Below are 21,897 nucleotides of genomic sequence, written 5' to 3'. Positions count from 1 at the left end.
TTGATGTCTTCACTATTATTCTAAAATGTAGAAAACAATACAAATATAGAAAAACCTTTGAATGAGTAGTTGTTCTAAAACTTTTGACTGGCAGTGTATAAGACAACTGTTGGGACTGCCCCGGCAGAGTTTCCTGACAGACATGTACTATGGTGCATTGAGTTGGTTGGAACCTCTCCAGTACGCTGACAAATAAACAATGATTCATTTAAGATTGACTTCCAGTGTTTAAAAAGAAGACGGAGGTTAAGATAAAAAATACCCAAATTTTGGCCCAGGTACAGCCGACTAGTGCAAAGTAACGCTACCTACAGTAGCAGAAAAAATAATGAAATCGATATACACTACCGTTCAAAAGTTTGGGGTCACTTAGAAATGTCCTTGTTTTTGAAAGCAGCTTCATTAAATAGTACCCGCAAAACATCAGTCTCAACGTTAACAGTGAAGTGGCGACTCCGGGAAGCTGGCCTTCTAGGCAGAGTTCCTCTGTCCAGTGTCTGTTATTTTGCCCATCTTAATCTTTTCTTTTTATTGGCCAGTCTGAGATATGGCTTTTTCTTTGGAACTCTGCCTAGAAGGCCGACATCCCGGAGTCGCCTCTTCACTGTTGACGTTGAGACTGGTGTTTTGCGGGTACTATTTAATGAAGCTGCCAGTTGAGAACATCTCAAACTAGACACTCTAATGTACTTGTCCTCTTTCTCAGTTGTGCACCGGGGCCTCTCACTCCTCTTTCTATCCTGGTCAGAGCCAGTTTGAGCTGTTTTGTGAAGTGAGTAGTACACAGTGTTGTACGAGATCTTCAGTTTCTTGGCAATTTCTCGCATGGAATAAACTTCATTTCTCAGAACAAGAATAGACTGACGAGTTTCAGAAGAAAGTGCTTTGTTTCTGGCCATTTTGAGCCTGTAATCGAACCCACAAATGCTAATGCTTCAGATACCCAACTAGTCTAAAGAAGGCCAGTTGTATTGCATCTTTTAATCAGTTTTCAGCTGTGCTAACATAATTACAGAAGGGTTTTCTAATGATCAATTAGCTAATCCAAGTTTATAATTTTAAAAGGCTAACACAACGTGCCATTGGAACACAGGAGTGATGGTTGCTGATAATGGGCCTCTGTACGCCTACGTAGATATTCCATTAAAAAAAATCTGCCGTTTTCAGCTGCAAAAGTAAATTTACAACATTAACAATGTCTAAACTGTATTTCTGATCAATTTGCGTCTATTGCAAATGGACAAAACAATTGCTTTTCTTTCAAAAACAAGGACATTTCTAAGTGACCCCAAACTTTTGAACGGTAGTGTATATTATTATTTAAAAAATGTATACTTGTGAGTCAAATATCCATATAATATCGTCCACAAACAATATTGCTATATGTAGCTGTATGGTTTTCTCCCCCATCACTCATCAAAACGCTTCAAGTAAGACATGATCCTTCCCTCCATAAGGCAACACGACTAGTGACATCGGGTGACAACTAGAACCAACTTCATACCAACAACCTGTTCATCTATGTGTCCTTTGAACTCCTCCAGGGACACCAGGTCCTGTAGTTTTAGCTTGGAGGGAATTCCAAGGCCAGTGGGCAGAGTAGTGAAAACACTCTTGTATGTGTTTTAGAAGGAGGAGTGTTGATAAAAAAGGTGTCATAGTCTGTTCTAATGTTCATGACTGTTAGCATAAAACAAGACTGGGATCTGAGCTTGTATGTGTTTTAGAAGAGAGGATTGATAAAAAAGGTGTTCAGTGTGAGGTTGGGAGTGACAAAGGCCCACAATGCAGTGTTTGTGTGATTGTCTCTCTATGGTCCTCACCTCTCCATCGTAGTGCTTGACTATGTGCAGGTCAAAGAACGCATCCTCATCCTCCTGGTTAAGCATGGCATCTAGACCCCCAGCCAGTGGAGCAGATAGGTTATCCTGGAAATCGTCAGCTGGAGGGCGAGAAGAGAGGGGGGGGGGTGGGGGGCCGGGGGGGGGTGTATGTTAAATGTTTACTGTTAAATTTTATTGTTTATTTCACTTTTGTATATTATCTACCGCACTTGCTTTGGCAATGTTAACATATGTTTCCCATGCCAATAAAGCCCCTTGAATTGAAAGGTTGTGAGTTCAGAGGCAAAAATATTATTTATTTCAGTGACTAAGATGACGGAAAGAGGAAGTAAACAATAGAACATACCACTGATGATGGTGAAGATGGGGGAGGACAGAAGGAACATACCACTGATGATGGTGAAGATGGGGGAGGACAGAAGGAACATACCACTGATGATGGTGAAGATGGGGGAGGACAGGAGGAACATACCACTGATGATAGTGAAGATGGGGGCGGACAGAAGGAACAACAGAACATACCACTGATGATGGTGAAGATGGGGGAGGACAGAAGGAACAACGGAACATACCACTGATGATGGTGAAGATGGGGGAGGACAGAAGGAACAACGGAACATACCAATGAGGTCCAGGAAGATAGGGGAGGACAGACGGAACATACCACTGAGGTCCAGGAAGAGAACAGGAATATGTGCCTCCATCCCAGGAACAGGAACTCTGTGGGGAAATAGGCAAATCAGAACACTGAGCGCACACAGCTCCAACACGCACGCTAGTGATGCGCGGGTTCACTCACAACCCGCAGTCCCTGCGGTAGCCTAGTGGTTACAGCGTTGGGCCAGTAACAGAAAGGTTGCTGGATCGAATCCCCAAGCCGACAAGGTAAAAATCTGTCGTTCTGCCCCTGAGCAAGCAGTTAACCCACTGTTCCCAAGAAATCCTGCTATGCCCTGCGACGAACCATCAAACAGGCAAAGCGTCAATACAGGGCTAAGATTGAATCGTACTCCGACGCTTGTCTTATGTGGCAGGGCTTGCAAACTATTACAGACTACAAAGGGAAGCACAGCCGCAAGCTGCCCAGTGACACGAGCCTACCAGACGAGCTAAATCACTACTATGCTCGCTTCGAGGCAAGAAACACTGAGACATGCATGAGAGCATCAGCTGTTCCGGATGACTGTGTGATCACGCTCTCCGTAGCCGACGTGAGTAAGACCTTTAAACAGGTCAACATACACAAAGCCGCGGGGCCAGACGGATTACCAGGACGTGTGCTCCGGGCATGTGCTGACCAACTGGCAGGTGTCTTCACTGACATTTTCAACATGTCCCTGTTCGAGTCTGTAATACCAACATGTTTCAAGCAGACCACCATAGTTCCTGTGCCCAAGAACACAAAGGCAACCTGCCTAAATGACTACAGACCCGTAGCACTCACGTCTGTAGCCATGAAGTGCTTTGAAAGGGTGGTATTGGCTCACAACACCATTATCCCAGAAACCCTAGACCCACTCCAATTTGCATACTGCTAAAACAGATCCACAGATGATGCAATCTCTATTGCACTCCACACTGCCCTTTCCCACCTGGACAAAAGGAACACTTATGTGAGAATGCTATTCATTGACTACAGCTCAGCGTTCAACACCATAGTGCCCTCAAAGCTCATCACTAAGTGAAGGATCCTGGGACTAAACACCTCCCTCTGCAACTGGATCCTGGACTTCCTGATGGGCCGCCCCCAGGTGGTGAATGCTGAGCTGTAGTCAATGAATAGCATTCTGCCAACCCTCATAGCCTGGTTCCTCTCTAGGTTTCTTCCTTGGTTCCTGCCTTTCTAGGGAGTTTTTCCTTGCCACCGGTGCTTCTACACCTGCATTGCTTGCGGTTTGGGGTTTTAGGCTGGGTTTCTGTACAGCCCTTTGTGACATCAGCTGATATCAAAATACATTTGATTGATTGATTCTTACATAGGTATTCCTTTAGTCCAGGTGTGCGAGGGCAGTGTGGAGTGCAGTAGATATTACGTCATCTGTGGATCTGTTGGGGCGGTATGTGAATTGGAGTGGGTCTAGGGGTGTCTGGGATGATGGTGTTGATGTGAACCATGACCTGCCTTTCAAACCATTTAATGGATACAGATGCGAGTGCTGAAGGTTACCTTGGTGTTCCTGGGCACAGGGACTATGGTGGTCTGCTTGAAACATGTAGGTGTTATAGACCAGGTCAGGGACAGGTTGAACATCTAAATTATTAGACAAGTTGACTAACAAATAGCAACCAAATTGTTGGAAGTTATAAGCAGAAACATTAGGCTTTAAAAAAAAAAAAAAGGCTCCTGCACCCACTGTCCAAAAAAATAGTTTCGGCATCTCTGACTGTGGCCTACAGCGTATTTTCTATATTAGTGGGTCGGGTGCAGGCCTCAGATTTTCACATATAGTCGGGCGGTTGCAGATGGGTTATTAGCAATTACGGGCATTTGAACAAACAGCTGACCCGCGCATCGCTAACGCACACACACACACACACACACACACTAACCTCTCAGCGGGGGCTCCAGGGATCCCGCTACCAGCCGAAGGTACCAGGACGGCGTTACGTTCCTCTGTCAGGGTCAGACGCCACTCTAACAGCTGGGCCTCCCTCTCCACATCATCCTCTGACTTATCTACACACATAATACTATTATTACTACACGACACTCATTATTACTACACGACACTCATTATTACTACACAACACTCATTATTACTACACAACACTCATTATTACTACACAACACTCATTATTACTACACAACACTCATTATTACTACACAACACTCATTATTACTACACAACACTCATTATTACTACACAACACTCATTATTACTACACAGCACTCATTATTACTACATAGCACTCATTATTAACACTATTTTAACTGTAAAACACTCATTATTAATAGTATTTTAACTGTATAACACTCATTATTACTAAGATTTTTGGTGAAATACAAGTCATGAATATGCTCTGTGTGTAATGTAATGTGTCAGTCAGTCTGACCTGGCTTTTGGACCATCTTCTGCAGGTGCTGGTCCAGGTACTGTTGCCTCTTAGTGAGGGTGGTCAGCCACTGGTCCCTCAACCTCTCCAGATCACCTTCCTGCACACACCACACACAACACACCACACACCACAACACACACCAACACACACCAACACACACCAACACACACCAACACACACCAACACACACCAACACACACACACCACACACACCACACACACCACACACACCACACACACCACACACACACACCTCAGCCCTGGTTCTATGAGAACAAAGTTCAGTTTGGTGTGGCCTACTAAACAAACCCCTGTGACTACTTTCCTTCACTCAACTCTGAGAGAACATCAATTGTATTTTCTTGATTCCTCACATCCTCTTTCCTCACCTCCTAAAAACCCACTGGATGAGAAAGTTAGAGGGGATGGACCTCTGACCTTCTAATCCAATGGTTTTTTGAGGAGGCAGCGAGAAGAGAGGACGCGAAGAATCAAGAAAAATGCAATTGAGATTCTCCCAATGTCTCAAACTACTATAAACTGATTCCTTGTTACCTGATAGCTGTCCACGTCCTCATCCCAGGGGCAGGCCTCCCGTACCTCCACGTTGCCAATGGAAACAGAGAGGATGTTTGTGGCGATGAGGGGCATGGTTCCTGAGTCAGGTACAGACCGTACCTCCACCTGCAAACGACGAGACTGCCCCTGGGTGGGGAGGGGGGGTGTAGAGACAGGGTTAAGGTTAGAGGCATGGTTCCTGAGTCTGAGACTGGCCCTGGGTGGGGAGGGGGTAGAGACAGGGTTAAGGTTAGAGGCATGGTTACTGAGTCCGAGACTGGCCCTGGGTGGGGAGGGGGGGGGTAGAGACAGGGTTAAGGTTAGAGGCATGGTTACTGAGTCCGAGACTGGCCCTGGGTGGGGAGGGGGGGTGGTAGAGACAGGGTTAAGGTTAGAGGCATGGTTCCTGAGTCCGAGACTGGCCCTGGGTGGGGAGGGGGTAGAGACAGGGTTAAGGTTAAAGGAATGGTTCCTGAGTCCGAGACTGGCCCTGGGTAAGGAGGGGGTAGAGACAGGGTTAAGGTTAAAGGCATGGTTCCTGGAAGGACCGTACCTCCACACAACAAGACTGAAACTACTAAACACTTATTTCATGTCCCTATCACATGATCTATAACGTTTTCATAACAAATCTATAACCCATAAGTGGCAACTTTTGTACACACTCCTGTTTGAGCACCAGGCACACGGCACGCACACACACACAGTAGAATGTCCTCACAAGCATAGAAAAAAAATACCCAGAGACACAGCTACCTGTTTGAGTTGGAAGATGCCCCCGGTGCGTACGTCCTTGGGTGGTAGGACCTCTACAGGGGAGAACTCTCCTGCGTCATTCAGCTCCAACACCTGAACCCAGAGATCCAGCCTACGAGTCACCTCACTCCACCTGGAGACACACAGACCAGTTATTATACCAGACCAGTCATTATACCAGACCAGTCATTATACCAGACCAGTCATTATACCAGACCAGTCATTACACCAGACCAGACCAGTCATTATACCAGACCAGACCAGTCATTACACCAGACCAGACCAGTCATTATACCAGACCAGACCAGTCATTATACCAGACCAGTCATTATACCAGACCAGACCAGACATTATACCAGACCAGACCAGTCATTATACCAGACCAGACCAGTCATTACACCAGACCAGTCATTATACCAGACCAGTCATTATACCAGACCAGACCAGTCATTATACCAGACCAGACCAGTCATTATACCAGACCAGACCAGTCATTACACCAGACCAGTCATTATACCAGACCAGACCAGTCATTACACCAGACCAGACATTACACCAGACCAGACATTACACCAGACCAGACCAGTCATTATACCAGACCAGACCAGTCATTACACCAGACCAGTCATTATACCAGACCAGACCAGTCATTATACCAGACCAGACCAGTCATTATACCAGACCAGACCAGTCATTATACCAGACCAGACCAGTCATTATACCAGACCAGACCAGTCATTACACCAGACCAGACCAGTCATTACACCAGACCAGACCAGTCATTATACCAGACCAGACCAGTCAGTATACCAGACCAGTCATTACACCAGACCAGACCAGTCATTACACCAGACCAGACCAGTCATTACACCAGACCAGACCAGTCATTATACCAGACCAGACCAGTCATTATACCAGACCAGTCATTATACCAGACCAGACCAGTCATTACACCAGACCAGTCATTATACCAGATCAGACCAGTCATTATACCAGACCAGACCAGTCATTATACCAGACCAGACCAGTCATTTACACCAGACCAGACCAGTCATTATACCAGACCAGACCAGTCATTATACCAGACCAGTCATTATACCAGACCAGACCAGTCATTACACCAGACCAGTCATTACACAAGACCAGTCATTATACCAGACCAGACCAGTCATTACACCAGACCAGACCAGTCATTACACCAGACCAGACCAGTCATTATACCAGATCAGACCAGTCATTATACCAGATCAGACCAGTCATTATACCAGACCAGACCAGTCATTATACCAGACCAGACCAGTCATTATACCAGACCAGACCAGTCATTACACCAGACCAGACCAGTCATTATACCAGACCAGACATTATACCAGACCAGACCAGTCATTACACCAGACCAGTCATTATACCAGACCAGACCAGTCATTACACCAGACCAGACCAGTCATTATACCAGACCAGACCAGTCATTATACCAGACCAGTCATTATACCAGATCAGACCAGTCATTATACCAGACCAGTCATTACACCAGACCAGACCAGTCATTACACCAGACCAGACCAGTCATTACACCAGACCAGACCAGTCATTACACCAGACCAGACCAGACATTCTACCAGACCAGTCATTATACCAGACCAGTCATTATACCAGACCAGTCATTATACCAGACCAGACCAGTCATTATACCAGACCAGACCAGTCATTATACCAGACCAGTCATTATACCAGACCAGTCATTATACCAGACCAGTCATTACACCAGACCAGACCAGTCATTATACCAGACCAGTCATTATACCAGACCAGTCATTACACCAGACCAGACCAGTCATTATACCAGACCAGTCATTATACCAGACCAGTCATTATACCAGACCAGTCATTATACCAGACCAGTCATTATACCAGACCAGTCATTATACCAGACCAGTCATTATACCAGACCAGACCAGTCATTATACCAGACCAGACCAGTCATTATACCAGACCAGTCATTATACCAGACCAGTCATTATACCAGACCAGACCAGTCATTATACCAGACCAGACCAGTCATTATACCAGACCAGACCAGTCATTATACCAGACCAGACATTATACCAGACCAGTCATTATACCAGACCAGACCAGTCATTATACCAGACCAGACCAGTCATTATACCAGACCAGACCAGTCATTATACCAGACCAGACCAGTCATTATACCAGACCAGACCAGTCATTATACCAGACCAGACCAGTCATTATACCAGACCAGACCAGTCATTATACCAGACCAGACATTATACCAGACCAGTCATTATACCAGACCAGACCAGTCATTATACCAGACCAGACCAGTCATTATACCAGACCAGACCAGTCATTATACCAGACCAGACCAGTCATTATACCAGACCAGTCATTACACCAGACCAGACCAGTCATTATACCAGACCAGACCAGTCATTATACCAGACCAGTCATTATACCAGACCAGACCAGTCATTATACCAGACCAGTCATTATACCAGACCAGTCATTATACCAGACCAGTCATTATACCAGACCAGTCATTATACCAGAACAGACCAGTCATTATACCAGACCAGTCATTATACCAGACCAGTCATTATACCAGACCAGTCATTACACCAGACCAGACCAGTCATTACACCAGACCAGACCAGTCATTACACCAGACCAGACCAGTCATTACACCAGACCAGACCAGTCATTACACCAGACCAGACCAGTCATTATACCAGACCAGACCAGTCATTATACCAGACCAGTCATTATACCAGACCAGTCATTATACCAGACCAGACCAGTCATTATACCAGACCAGTCATTATACCAGACCAGACCAGTCATTATACCAGACCAGTCATTATACCAGACCAGTCATTATACCAGACCAGTCATTATACCAGACCAGACCAGACATTATACCAGACCAGTCATTATACCAGATCAGACCAGTCATTATACCAGACCAGTCATTATACCAGACCAGACCAGACATTATACCAGACCAGACCAGACATTATACCAGACCAGTCATTATACCAGACCATACCAGACATTATACCAGACCAGACCAGTCATTATACCAGACCAGACCAGTCATTATACCAGACCAGACCAGTCATTATACCAGACCAGACCAGTCATTATACCAGACCAGACCAGTCATTACACCAGACCAGACATTATACCAGACCAGTCATTACACCAGACCAGACCAGTCATTATACCAGACCAGACCAGTCATTATACCAGACCAGTCATTATACCAGACCAGACCAGTCATTATACCAGACCAGACCAGTCATTATACCAGACCAGTCATTATACCAGACCAGTCATTATACCAGACCAGTCATTATACCAGACCAGTCATTATACCAGACCAGACCAGTCATTATACCAGACCAGTCATTATACCAGACCAGTCATTATACCAGACCAGACCAGTCATTATACCAGACCAGACCAGTCATTACACCAGACCAGACCAGTCATTATACCAGACCAGTCATTACACCAGACCAGACCAGTCATTATACCAGACCAGACCAGTCATTATACCAGACCAGTCATTATACCAGACCAGTCATTATACCAGACCAGACCAGTCATTATACCAGACCAGACCAGTCATTATACCAGACCAGACCAGTCATTATACCAGACCAGACCAGTCATTATACCAGACCAGACCAGTCATTATACCAGACCAGTCATTATACCAGACCAGTCATTATACCAGACCAGTCATTATACCAGACCAGTCATTATACCAGACCAGTCATTATACCAGACCAGTCATTATACCAGACCAGTCATTATACCAGACCAGTCATTATACCAGACCAGACCAGTCATTATACCAGACCAGTCATTATACCAGACCAGTCATTATACCAGACCAGTCATTACACCAGACCAGACCAGTCATTATACCAGACCAGACCAGTCATTATACCAGACCAGACCAGTCATTATACCAGACCAGACCAGTCATTACACCAGACCAGTCATTATACCAGATCAGACCAGTCATTATACCAGACCAGACCAGTCATTATAACAGACCAGTCATTATACCAGACCAGTCATTATACCAGACCAGTCATTACACCAGACCAGACCAGTCATTATACCAGAACAGACCAGTCATTATACCAGACCAGTCATTATACCAGACCAGTCATTATACCAGACCAGTCATTATACCAGACCAGTCATTATACCAGACCAGTCATTATACCAGACCAGTCATTATACCAGACCAGTCATTATACCAGACCAGTCATTATACCAGACCAGTCATTATACCAGACCAGTCATTATACCAGACCAGACCAGTCATTACACCAGACCAGACCAGTCATTACACCAGACCAGACCAGTCATTACACCAGACCAGACCAGTCATTACACCAGACCAGACCAGTCATTATACCAGACCAGACCAGTCATTATACCAGACCAGTCATTATACCAGACCAGTCATTATACCAGACCAGACCAGTCATTATACCAGACCAGTCATTATACCAGACCAGACCAGTCATTATACCAGACCAGTCATTATACCAGACCAGTCATTATACCAGACCAGTCATTATACCAGACCAGACCAGACATTATACCAGACCAGTCATTATACCAGATCAGACCAGTCATTATACCAGACCAGTCATTATACCAGACCAGACCAGACATTATACCAGACCAGACCAGACATTATACCAGACCAGTCATTATACCAGACCATACCAGACATTATACCAGACCAGACCAGTCATTATACCAGACCAGACCAGTCATTATACCAGACCAGACCAGTCATTATACCAGACCAGACCAGTCATTATACCAGACCAGACCAGTCATTACACCAGACCAGACATTATACCAGACCAGTCATTACACCAGACCAGACCAGTCATTATACCAGACCAGACCAGTCATTATACCAGACCAGTCATTATACCAGACCAGACCAGTCATTATACCAGACCAGACCAGTCATTATACCAGACCAGACCAGTCATTATACCAGACCAGTCATTATACCAGACCAGTCATTATACCAGACCAGTCATTATACCAGACCAGTCATTATACCAGACCAGACCAGTCATTATACCAGACCAGTCATTATACCAGACCAGTCATTATACCAGACCAGACCAGTCATTATACCAGACCAGACCAGTCATTATACCAGACCAGACCAGTCATTATACCAGACCAGACCAGTCATTATACCAGACCAGACCAGTCATTACACCAGACCAGACCAGTCATTATACCAGACCAGTCATTACACCAGACCAGACCAGTCATTATACCAGACCAGACCAGTCATTATACCAGACCAGTCATTATACCAGACCAGTCATTATACCAGACCAGACCAGTCATTATACCAGACCAGACCAGTCATTATACCAGACCAGACCAGTCATTATACCAGACCAGACCAGTCATTATACCAGACCAGTCATTATACCAGACCAGTCATTATACCAGACCAGTCATTATACCAGACCAGTCATTATACCAGACCAGTAATTATACCAGACCAGTCATTATACCAGACCAGTCATTATACCAGACCAGTCATTATACCAGACCAGTCATTATACCAGACCAGTCATTATACCAGACCAGACCAGTCATTATACCAGACCAGTCATTATACCAGACCAGTCATTATACCAGACCAGTCATTACACCAGACCAGACCAGTCATTATACCAGACCAGACCAGTCATTATACCAGACCAGACCAGTCATTATACCAGACCAGACCAGTCATTACACCAGACCAGTCATTATACCAGATCAGACCAGTCATTATACCAGACCAGACCAGTCATTATACCAGACCAGTCATTATACCAGACCAGTCATTACACCAGACCAGACCAGTCATTATACCAGAACAGACCAGTCATTATACCAGACCAGTCATTATACCAGACCAGTCATTATACCAGACCAGTCATTATACCAGACCAGTCATTATACCAGACCAGTCATTATACCAGACCAGTCATTATACCAGACCAGTCATTATACCAGACCAGTCATTATACCAGACCAGTCATTATACCAGACCAGTCATTATACCAGACCAGTCATTATACCAGACCAGACCAGACATTATACCAGACCAGTCATTACACCAGACCAGACCAGTCATTATACCAGACCAGACCAGTCATTATACCAGACCAGTCATTATACCAGACCAGTCATTATACCAGACCAGTCATTACACCAGACCAGACCAGTCATTATACCAGACCAGACCAGTCATTATACCAGACCAGACCAGTCATTACACCAGACCAGACCAGTCATTACACCAGACCAGTCATTACACCAGACCAGACCAGTCATTACACCAGACCAGACCAGTCATTATACCAGACCAGTCATTACACCAGACCAGACCAGTCATTATACCAGACCAGTCATTACACCAAAGACCAGACCAGTCATTACACCAGACCAGTCATTACACCAGACCAGACCAGTCATTACACCAGACCAGACCAGTCATTATACCAGACCAGTCATTACACCAGACCAGACCAGTCATTATACCAGACCAGTCATTACACCAGACCAGACCAGTCATTATACCAGAACAGACCAGTCATTATACCAGACCAGTCATTATACCAGACCAGTCATTATACCAGACCAGACATTATACCAGACCAGTCATTACACCAGACCAGTCATTATACCAGACCAGACCAGTCATTATACCAGACCAGACCAGTCATTATACCAGACCAGACCAGTCATTATACCAGACCAGACCAGTCATTATACCAGACCAGTCATTATACCAGACCAGTCATTATACCAGACCAGTCATTACACCAGACCAGACCAGACATTATACCAGACCAGACCAGTCATTATACCAGACCAGACCAGTCATTATACCAGACCAGTCATTATACCAGACCAGTCATTATACCAGACCAGTCATTATACCAGACCAGTCATTATACCAGACCAGTCATTATACCAGACCAGTCATTACACCAGACCAGCCCAGTCATTACACCAGACCAGACCAGTCATTACACCAGACCAGACCAGTCATTATACCAGACCAGACCAGTCATTATACCAGACCAGTCATTATACCAGACCAGTCATTATACCAGACCAGTCATTACACCAGACCACTCATTATACCAGACCAGTCATTACACCAGACCAGACCAGACATTACACCAGACCAGACCAGTCATTATACCAGACCAGACCAGTCATTATACCAGACCAGACCAGTCATTATACCAGACCAGACCAGTCATTATACCAGACCAGACCAGTCATTATACCAGACCAGACATTACACCAGACCAGACATTACACCAGACCAGACATTACACCAGACCAGACATTACACCAGACCAGTCATTATACCAGACCAGTCATTATACCAGACCAGTCATTATACCAGACCAGTCATTATACCAGACCAGACCAGTCATTATACCAGACCAGACCAGTCATTATACCAGACCAGTCATTACACCAGACCAGACCAGACATTACACCAGACCAGACCAGTCATTATACCAGACCAGTCATTACACCAGACCAGACATTACACCAGACCAGTCATTATACCAGACCAGACCAGTCATTATACCAGACCAGTCATTATACCAGACCAGTCATTATACCAGACCAGACCAGTCATTATACCAGACCAGACCAGTCATTATACCAGACCAGACCAGTCATTATACCAGACCAGACCAGTCATTATACCAGACCAGTCATTATACCAGACCAGACCAGTCATTATACCAGACCAGACCAGTCATTATACCAGACCAGTCATTATACCAGACCAGACCAGTCATTATACCAGACCAGTCATTATACCAGACCAGTCATTATACCAGACCAGACCAGTCATTATACCAGACCAGACCAGTCATTATACCAGACCAGACCAGTCATTATACCAGACCAGACCAGTCATTATACCAGACCAGACCAGTCATTATACCAGGCCAGTCATTATACCAGACCAGACCAGTCATTATACGAGTCGTATTCATTAGTGTCCACTCAGCAAAACATTTTGCAATCGGAACACGTTTTCCAATGAAAAATAGAGTTTCTTATTGAACAAGTCCAGGTAGTCCCTCCTCGTTTCATCCTCTCGGGTTCTAGTGAATACAACCCAGTACACACCAACCCATATGTCCCATCTACACCGGTACACTCCTAATCTCCTACTAGATCTCACCTCTCTCTGAGGGTTCGTGTCTTGGCCTGAATGACTCCCAGGTCCCAGAGAGCCAAGTTCCTGCGGTGGTTCACCTGTTTATGTCCAAACACCTCGATGGCCACTGCCCCCTCCGCCACAAACTCCACAAACTCCTCAGACACACACACCTCCAGCTCCTGGGAACAAACACAACACGTACAGAGACACAAACATTACATGGCCACTGTTCTAACACATCATGCTTTACTCTGGGTAGGTTTTCAAAATCCTGGAAACTTGGCGATGGCTGCCGTTTTATGGGCTCCTAACCAACTGTATTATTTTTTTTTAAATGTTTTTTTTTTGCGTTGTTTGTAACTTATTTTGTACATAAATGTTGCTGCTACCGTCTCTTATGACCGAAAAGAGCTTCTGCATATCAGAACAGCGATTACTCAGCTCGAACTGGACGAAGATTATTTATTTAATGAATCTGTAGCCAAGGATATACTGCTTTCTCGAGACCAGGCCCAAATCCCTGTCATTCGCATGAAGAAAAGACAGAGGTACACAGGGCGGAGGTCGTGGCTGCCTTGGGAGATTTCATAGGCGTGTGAGTAAACCTCCACTACCATCCGTACTATTGGCCAACGTGCAATCATTGGAGAGTAAACCTCCACTACCATCCATACTATTGGCCAACGTGCCAAAAACTAAATGAACGGAAAACTAAATGAATGATATACGGTTGAGACATTCTACCAAAGGGACAATAAAAACTGTAATATCTTATGTTTCACCGAGTTCGTGGCTGAACGACGACAAGGATAATATAGAGCTGGCTGAGTTTTCAGTGCATCGGCAGGACAGAGCAGCTACGTCTGGTAAGACGAGGGGCGGGGCTGTGTCTATTTGTCAATAACTGCTGGTGCGCAATGTCTAATATTAGAAGAAGTCTCGAGGTATTGCTCGCCCGAGGTAGAGTACCTCATGATAAGCTGTAGATCACACCATCTACCAAGATAATTCTCATCTATATTATTCATAGCCGTCTATTTACAACCACAAACTGATGCTGGCACTAAGACCGCACTCAACCAGCTGTATATCTGGCCATAAGCCAACAAGAAAATGCTCATCCAGAAGTGGCGCTCCTAGTGGCCGGAGACTTTAATGCAGGCAAACTTAAATCCGTTTTACCTCATTTCTACCAGCATGTCACATGTGCAACCAGAGGGGGAAAAAAACTCTAGACCACCTTTACTCCACACACAAAGACGTGTACAAAGCTCTCCCTCGTCCTCCATTTGGCAAATCTGACCATAAATCTATCCTCCTGATTCCTGTTTACAAGCAATAACTAAAGCAGGAAGTACCAGTGACTCGCTCAATATGGAAGTGGTCAGGTGACACGAAAGTGGTCAGATGACGCGGATGCTACGCTACAGGACAGGTTTGCTAGCACAGACTGGAATATGTCTTCACTGACCTTTTCAACCTCTCCCTGACAGAGTCTGTAATGCCTACATGTTTCAAGCAGACCACCATAGTCTCTGTGCCCTTTGCTTCCTTGGGCACAGAGACTATGGTGGTCTGCTTGAAACATGTAGGTATTACAGACTCTGTCAGGGAGAGGTTGAAAAGGTCAGTGAAGACACTTGACAGTTGGTCTGTTCCGGGATTCATCCAATGGCAGTGAGGAGTACGCCACCTCAGTTATCGGGTTTCATCAATATCTGCATCGACGACGATGTCCCAGCAGTGACCATACATACATATCCAAACCAGAAGCCATGGATTACAGGCAACATCCGCACTGAGCTAAAGGCTAGAGCTGCCACTTTCAAGGAGCGGAACACTAATCCGACTGCTTATAAGAAATCCCACTACACCCTCAGATGAACCATCAAACAGGCAAAGGTTCTGACGCTCGTCAGATGTGGCAGGGCTTGCAAACTATTACAGACAACAAAGGGAAACAGCCGCGAGCTGCCCAGTGACGCGAGCCTACAAGACTAGCTAAATGCCTTTTATGTTCGCTTCAAGGCAAGCAACACTGAAGCATGCATGAGCGCACCAGCTGTTCCGGACAACTGTGTGATCACTCTTGTCACGGATCCCTCCGGAACTTTCATCACACACACCGGTCCCCTGTTCCCACTGATAAATGTGCCCTTTGGTTTCCGTTGCCTGTCCATTATTGTTGCAATGTCCGTTGGTGCGTGTGAGTACTTGTGCTGTGTGTTTTGGGATTTTGTGCCCTTGTGGATTGCGCAAATGATAACGGGTCTCGTCCCGTGTGTTAATCATTGTGCGCGTGTTTTATTTATTCAAGGTACTCCTCGCTCTTTTGTTTGGGTTTCAACCCTATGTTTTGTATAGTGTTTATTTGGTCTTCGTCCCCGTGCTTTTACACGGCACACCGTAATTTGGGAACAATAAATAAAAAATATTACGCATTCCTGCGTCTGTCTCCCGAATCAATTATACCAACATGACAACCCTCTCCGTAACCACTGTGAACAAAACCTTTAAACAGGTCAACATTCACAAAGCCGCGCGGCCAGACGGATTACTAGGACGTGTACTCAAAGCACGCGCAGACCAACTGTCAAGTGTCTTCACTGACCTTTTCAACCTCTCCCTGACAGAGTCTGTAATACCTACATGTTTCAAGCAGACCACCATAGTCTCTGTGCTCAAGGAAGCAAAGGTAACATGGCTGAATGATTACCTACACACACACACCCAGTACCGGTACCCCCTGTATATAGCCTCGTTATTGTATTACTTAATTTTTTTTACTTTAGTTTATTTAGTAAATATTTTTCTTCACTATTTCTTGAACTGCATTGTTGGTTAAGCTTACTAGCTTTCCCCGGCATTATGGCACTCATATTCCTATTCCCTGGAGTCGGAGGAAGTTGGAGGAAGGCGTAGGAAGTGGGGCTTGCTGCACCTCCGATGAAGAAGCAACCTCTGAAAAGCAAGGGGCTTTAGCACAGGTCTGAGTGAGCGGTGAGCCCCTCCACAAGAACATTATTGTGACGTCAGTGCCTCCACGTTCAGAGTGCTACGCCAGGCATTGCCGGAGCCCCCCGTGTCCACAAGAGGACAGGCTTCCTCCAGCACAACTTAGTTTGGAAGCTTGTTCATGTTTAAATCCCCCCTCTGCAGCCCACTCTGTTAACCTAGGCTCAGTGAAGGTGTTAAGTTGAAGGAATGAATCCGAGCCTCAGGCTTATCAACTGTGGAAGCGAGACGCGTATTTCATTGGCCTTGTCAGGCGTGATTATAGATCCTTCAACCGAAGTCTGTTGTACTGTTCAGGGAACAGTAGTTATAGTCACGTGGTGAGAGACTCCTCTTTAGCTAATAAAAACACAGAAAAGGACATATAGAAAGATCTACAACCCGTGGCATATGTGGCTAGTGACTACCCCATTCAGGGCCGGACTACCACATCCAGGGCCCCGGGGTACGTACCTCTAGGAGGGTGGCTAACTTCCTGCAATTCTATAAAATTTTACCATTTTACAAATGGGAACATGCCCTGGGTGCCCATTCAGTAATCTGGCCCTGACTCTATTGTCTCACCTTGCTACTGTCAAAAAGTACGGTGCAGAGGGGATCTCTGCTGGTGGCTGTGGGGGGCGTGGGCTCCACCTCCGGGGCAATGAACACAGGCTCATCCTGCCCCCAGAAATGGTACTGGCAGAACACAAAGTTACACAGGTGGCGAGGAAGACCTGTAGCCTGCAGGATCCTGACCTGGAGAGGGAGAGAGGAGAAGGGAGGAGACAGAGAGGAGGAGAAGAGAGGAGACAGAGAGGGAGAGAGGAGGAGAAGGGAGGAGACAGAGAGGAGGAGAAGGGAGGAGACAGAGAGGGAGAGAGGAGGAGACAGAGGGAGAGAGGGAGGAGACAGAGTGGGGAGGAGAGAGGGAGGAGACAGAGCAGGGGAGGAGAAGGGAGGAGACAGAGAGCAGGGGAGGAGAAGGGAGGAGACAGAGAGCAGGGGAGGAGAAGGGAGGAGACAGAGAGGGAGAGAGGAGGAGACAGAGCAGGGGAGGAGAAGGGAGGAGACAGAGAGGGAGAGAGGAGGAGAAGGGAGGAGACAGAGAGGGAAAGAGGAGGAGACAGAGCAGGGGAGGAGAAGGGAGGAGACAGAGAGGGAGAGAGGGAGGAGACAGAGAGGGAGAGAGGAGGAGACAGAGAGGGAGAGAGGAGGAGACAGAGGGAGAGAGGGAGGAGACAGAGTGGGGAGGAGAGAGAGGGGGAGGAGAGAAAGAGGGAGAGGGGAGAGGGGAGAGAGGGAGGAGACAGAGAGCAGGGAGGAGAAAGAACAGGGAAGAGACAGACCGGGGAGGAGAGGGAGGAGACAGAGGGAGAGAGGAGGAGAAGGGAGGAGACAGAGAGCAGGGGAGGAGAAAGAACAGGGAAGAGACAGACCGGGGAGGAGAGAGGGAGGAGACAGAGGGAGAGAGGAGAAGGGAGGAGACAGAGGGAGAGAGGAGAAGGGAGGAGACAGAGAGCAGGGGAGGAGAAAGAACAGGGAAGAGACAGACCGGGGAGGAGAGAGGGAGGAGACAGAGGGAGAGAGGAGAAGGGAGGAGACAGAGAGCAGGGGAGGAGAAAGAACAGGGAAGAGACAGACCGGGGAGGAGAGAGGGAGATATACGCTGAGTGTTTTGTCTTTATGAACACATAACACAGCAGTGGGATTATAGATTATGATCCTTTCCATGAGCAACCCTCAGAGACACTGGACATAACATATTCATCTATTATAAATTCTTAGCATCCAAGGAGTCATTGGGTGTAACGTGGTGGGAACTGATTTTGGACTGTTTACAGGACATATTAGCGATTGCTAAATGAAGTCAAAAACTAGACACGCCATCTGTGTTTCAGGACCTGACATTTCAGTGTGTCTGATGTCCATTTATGTGTTTCAGGACCTGACATTTCAGTGTGTCTGATGTCCATCTATGTGTTTCAGGACCTGACATTTCAGTGTGTCTGATGTCCATCTATGCGTTTCAGGACCTGACATTTCAGTGTGTCTGATGTCCATCTATGTGTTTCAGGACCTGACATTTCAGTGTGTCTGATGTCCATCTATGTGTTTCAGGACCTGACATTTCAGTGTGTCTGATGTCCATCTATGTGTTTCAGGACCTGACATTTCAGTGATGTCCATCTATGTGTTTCAGGACCTGACATTTCAGTGATGTCCATCTATGTGTTTCAGGACCTGACATTTCAGTGTGTCTGATGTCCATCTATGTGTTTCAGGACCTGACATTTCAGTGTGTCTGATGTCCATCTATGTGTTTCAGGACCTGACATTTCAGTGATGTCCATCTATGTGTTTCAGGACCTGACATTTCAGTGTGTCTGATGTCCATCTATGTGTTTCAGGACCTGACATTTCAGTGTGTCGGATGTCCATCTGTGTTTCAGGCCCTGATGTCGTCTCTTACCACACACTGCATTTTGCGTTCCTGTGTCTCTCCATCTGGACTGGTCTCTACTTTCTCCAGCCCCTCGCTCCCTCGCCACACCTCCACATGTAGACGCCCTGCAACCTAACAGGGAGACAGACAGACATCTCAGTCAAACCCACACACACACGGCCGTACCTCTCCCTTCTGGTTGATGGGTATAGCGTACTGCAGCTTGACTTTGTAGAACACACACACACACACACACACACACACACACACACACACACACACACACACACACACACGGCCGTACCTCTCCCTTCTGGTTGATGGGTATAGCGTACTGCAGCTTGACTTTGTAGAACACAAACACACGAACACACACACACACACCTCTCCCTTCTGGTTGATGGGTATAGCGTACTGCAGCTTGACTTTGTAGAACACAAACACACACACGGCCGTACCTCTCCCTTCTGGTTGATGATAGGTACAGCGTATTGCAGCTTGACGTCGTAGAAGAGACAGGCCAGAAACACGTTGGCCACTCCTATTAGACTGTGGTTCTCCTGCTCGTCGAAGAACGGGTCCGCACGCTTGAAGTAGGAACGCATCACCTAGACAGAAACCGGGGGAGAGTGGGAGACGGGGGGTGAGGAAAGGGGGAGACAGGGTGAGGGGAAAGAGGGAGATAGTGGGTGAGGGAACAGGGAGAGAAATGGAGACGGGGTGAGGAAAGGGGGAGAGAAAGGAAGACGGGGTGAGGAAAGGGGGAGAGAGGAAGACGGGGTGAGGAAAGGGGGAGAGAGGAAGACAGGGTGAGGAAAGGGGGAGAGAGGAAGACAAGGGGGTGAGGAAAGGGGGAGAGAGGAAGACGGGGTGAGGAAAGGGGGAGAGAGGAAGACAAGGGGGTAAGGGGAGAAAGGGAGACGGGGAGAAAGGGAGACGGGGTGAGGGTAGGAGGGAGAGGGAAGGGCGAGACAGGGTGAGAGAAGGAGACAGGGGGTGAGGGAAGGGGAGAGAAAGGGAGACGGGGTGAGGAAAGGGGGAGAGAGGAAGACGGGGTGAGGAAAGGGGGAGAGAGGAAGACGGGGTGAGGAAAGGGGGAGAGAGGAAGACAAGGGGATAAGGGGAGATGAGACAGGGAGAAAGGGAGACGGGGTGAGGGTAGGAGGGAGAGGGAAGGGCGAAACAGGGTGAGAGAAGGAGACAGGGGGTGAGGGAAGGGGAGAGAAAGGGAGACTCACAGGGTTGTCTTCATCGTAGTCTTTCCACTCCTGGTAGAGGTCTCTCATGTCCACCACTCTGTTCTCCATCTTCTCCAGAGCCCAGATCTGCTTCCCTTTACCCTTACGTCTCACCTGCACCGCAGGCTCACTCAGCACCGCATCACGCTGTAGAGAGGGAAAGAGAGAGAGGGAAAGAGGGAGAGAGAGAGGAGAAAGGGTTAGTGTGTGTATATATACAGTTGAAGTCGAAAGTTTACATACACTTAGGTGGGTGTCATTAAAACTTGTTTTTCAACTACTCCACTTCAACTGTATGCTTCTCTTCACCCTTAGGCCCTGGAACCACTGGCTCACTCAGCACCGCCTCACGCTGTCCTGCACCACAGGCTCACTCAGCACCGCCTCACACTGTCCTGCACCACAGGCTCACTCAGCACCTCCTCACGCTGTCCTGCACCACAGGCTCACTCAGCACCGCCTCACACTGTCCTGCACCACAGGCTCACTCAGCACCGCCTCACGCTGTCCTGCACCACAGGCTCACTCAGCACCGCCTCACGCTGTCCTGCACCACAGGCTCACTCAGCACCGCCTCACGCTGTCCTGCACCACAGGCTCACTCAGCACCGCCTCACGCTGTCCTGCACCACAGGCTCATTCAGCACCGCCTCACGCTGTCCTGCACCACAGGCTCACTCAGCACCGCCTCACGCTGTCCTGCACCACAGGCTCACTCAGCACCGCCTC

At 47.0% G+C, this 21,897-nt stretch overlaps 1 protein-coding gene across 1 annotated transcript in view; it reads right to left on the bottom strand.

The window, feature by feature from the left end:
• LOC129825550 (kinesin-like protein KIF13B) overlaps window positions 1-21,897 on the bottom strand; it is a 76,802-nt gene that overhangs the window by 16,653 nt on the left and 38,252 nt on the right. The window contains exons 21-31 of the mRNA XM_055885721.1: window positions 21,169-21,315; window positions 20,389-20,538; window positions 19,958-20,062; window positions 18,070-18,243; window positions 14,512-14,669; window positions 6,216-6,348; window positions 5,457-5,606; window positions 4,899-4,998; window positions 4,395-4,521; window positions 2,509-2,564; window positions 1,824-1,942 (exon numbers count right to left, since the gene is read on the bottom strand). Of these exons, the coding sequence (XP_055741696.1) occupies window positions 1,824-1,942; window positions 2,509-2,564; window positions 4,395-4,521; window positions 4,899-4,998; window positions 5,457-5,606; window positions 6,216-6,348; window positions 14,512-14,669; window positions 18,070-18,243; window positions 19,958-20,062; window positions 20,389-20,538; window positions 21,169-21,315 (1,419 nt within the window). The remainder of the gene's footprint in view (window positions 1-1,823; window positions 1,943-2,508; window positions 2,565-4,394; window positions 4,522-4,898; window positions 4,999-5,456; window positions 5,607-6,215; window positions 6,349-14,511; window positions 14,670-18,069; window positions 18,244-19,957; window positions 20,063-20,388; window positions 20,539-21,168; window positions 21,316-21,897) is intronic.

This window comes from Salvelinus fontinalis, chromosome 27 (assembly GCF_029448725.1).
Source record: "Salvelinus fontinalis isolate EN_2023a chromosome 27, ASM2944872v1, whole genome shotgun sequence".
NCBI classification, from domain to species: domain Eukaryota; kingdom Metazoa; phylum Chordata; class Actinopteri; order Salmoniformes; family Salmonidae; genus Salvelinus; species Salvelinus fontinalis.
The sequence above is the reverse complement of the archived record's forward strand: the minus strand, read 5'-3'. Positions and strand labels throughout refer to the sequence as shown.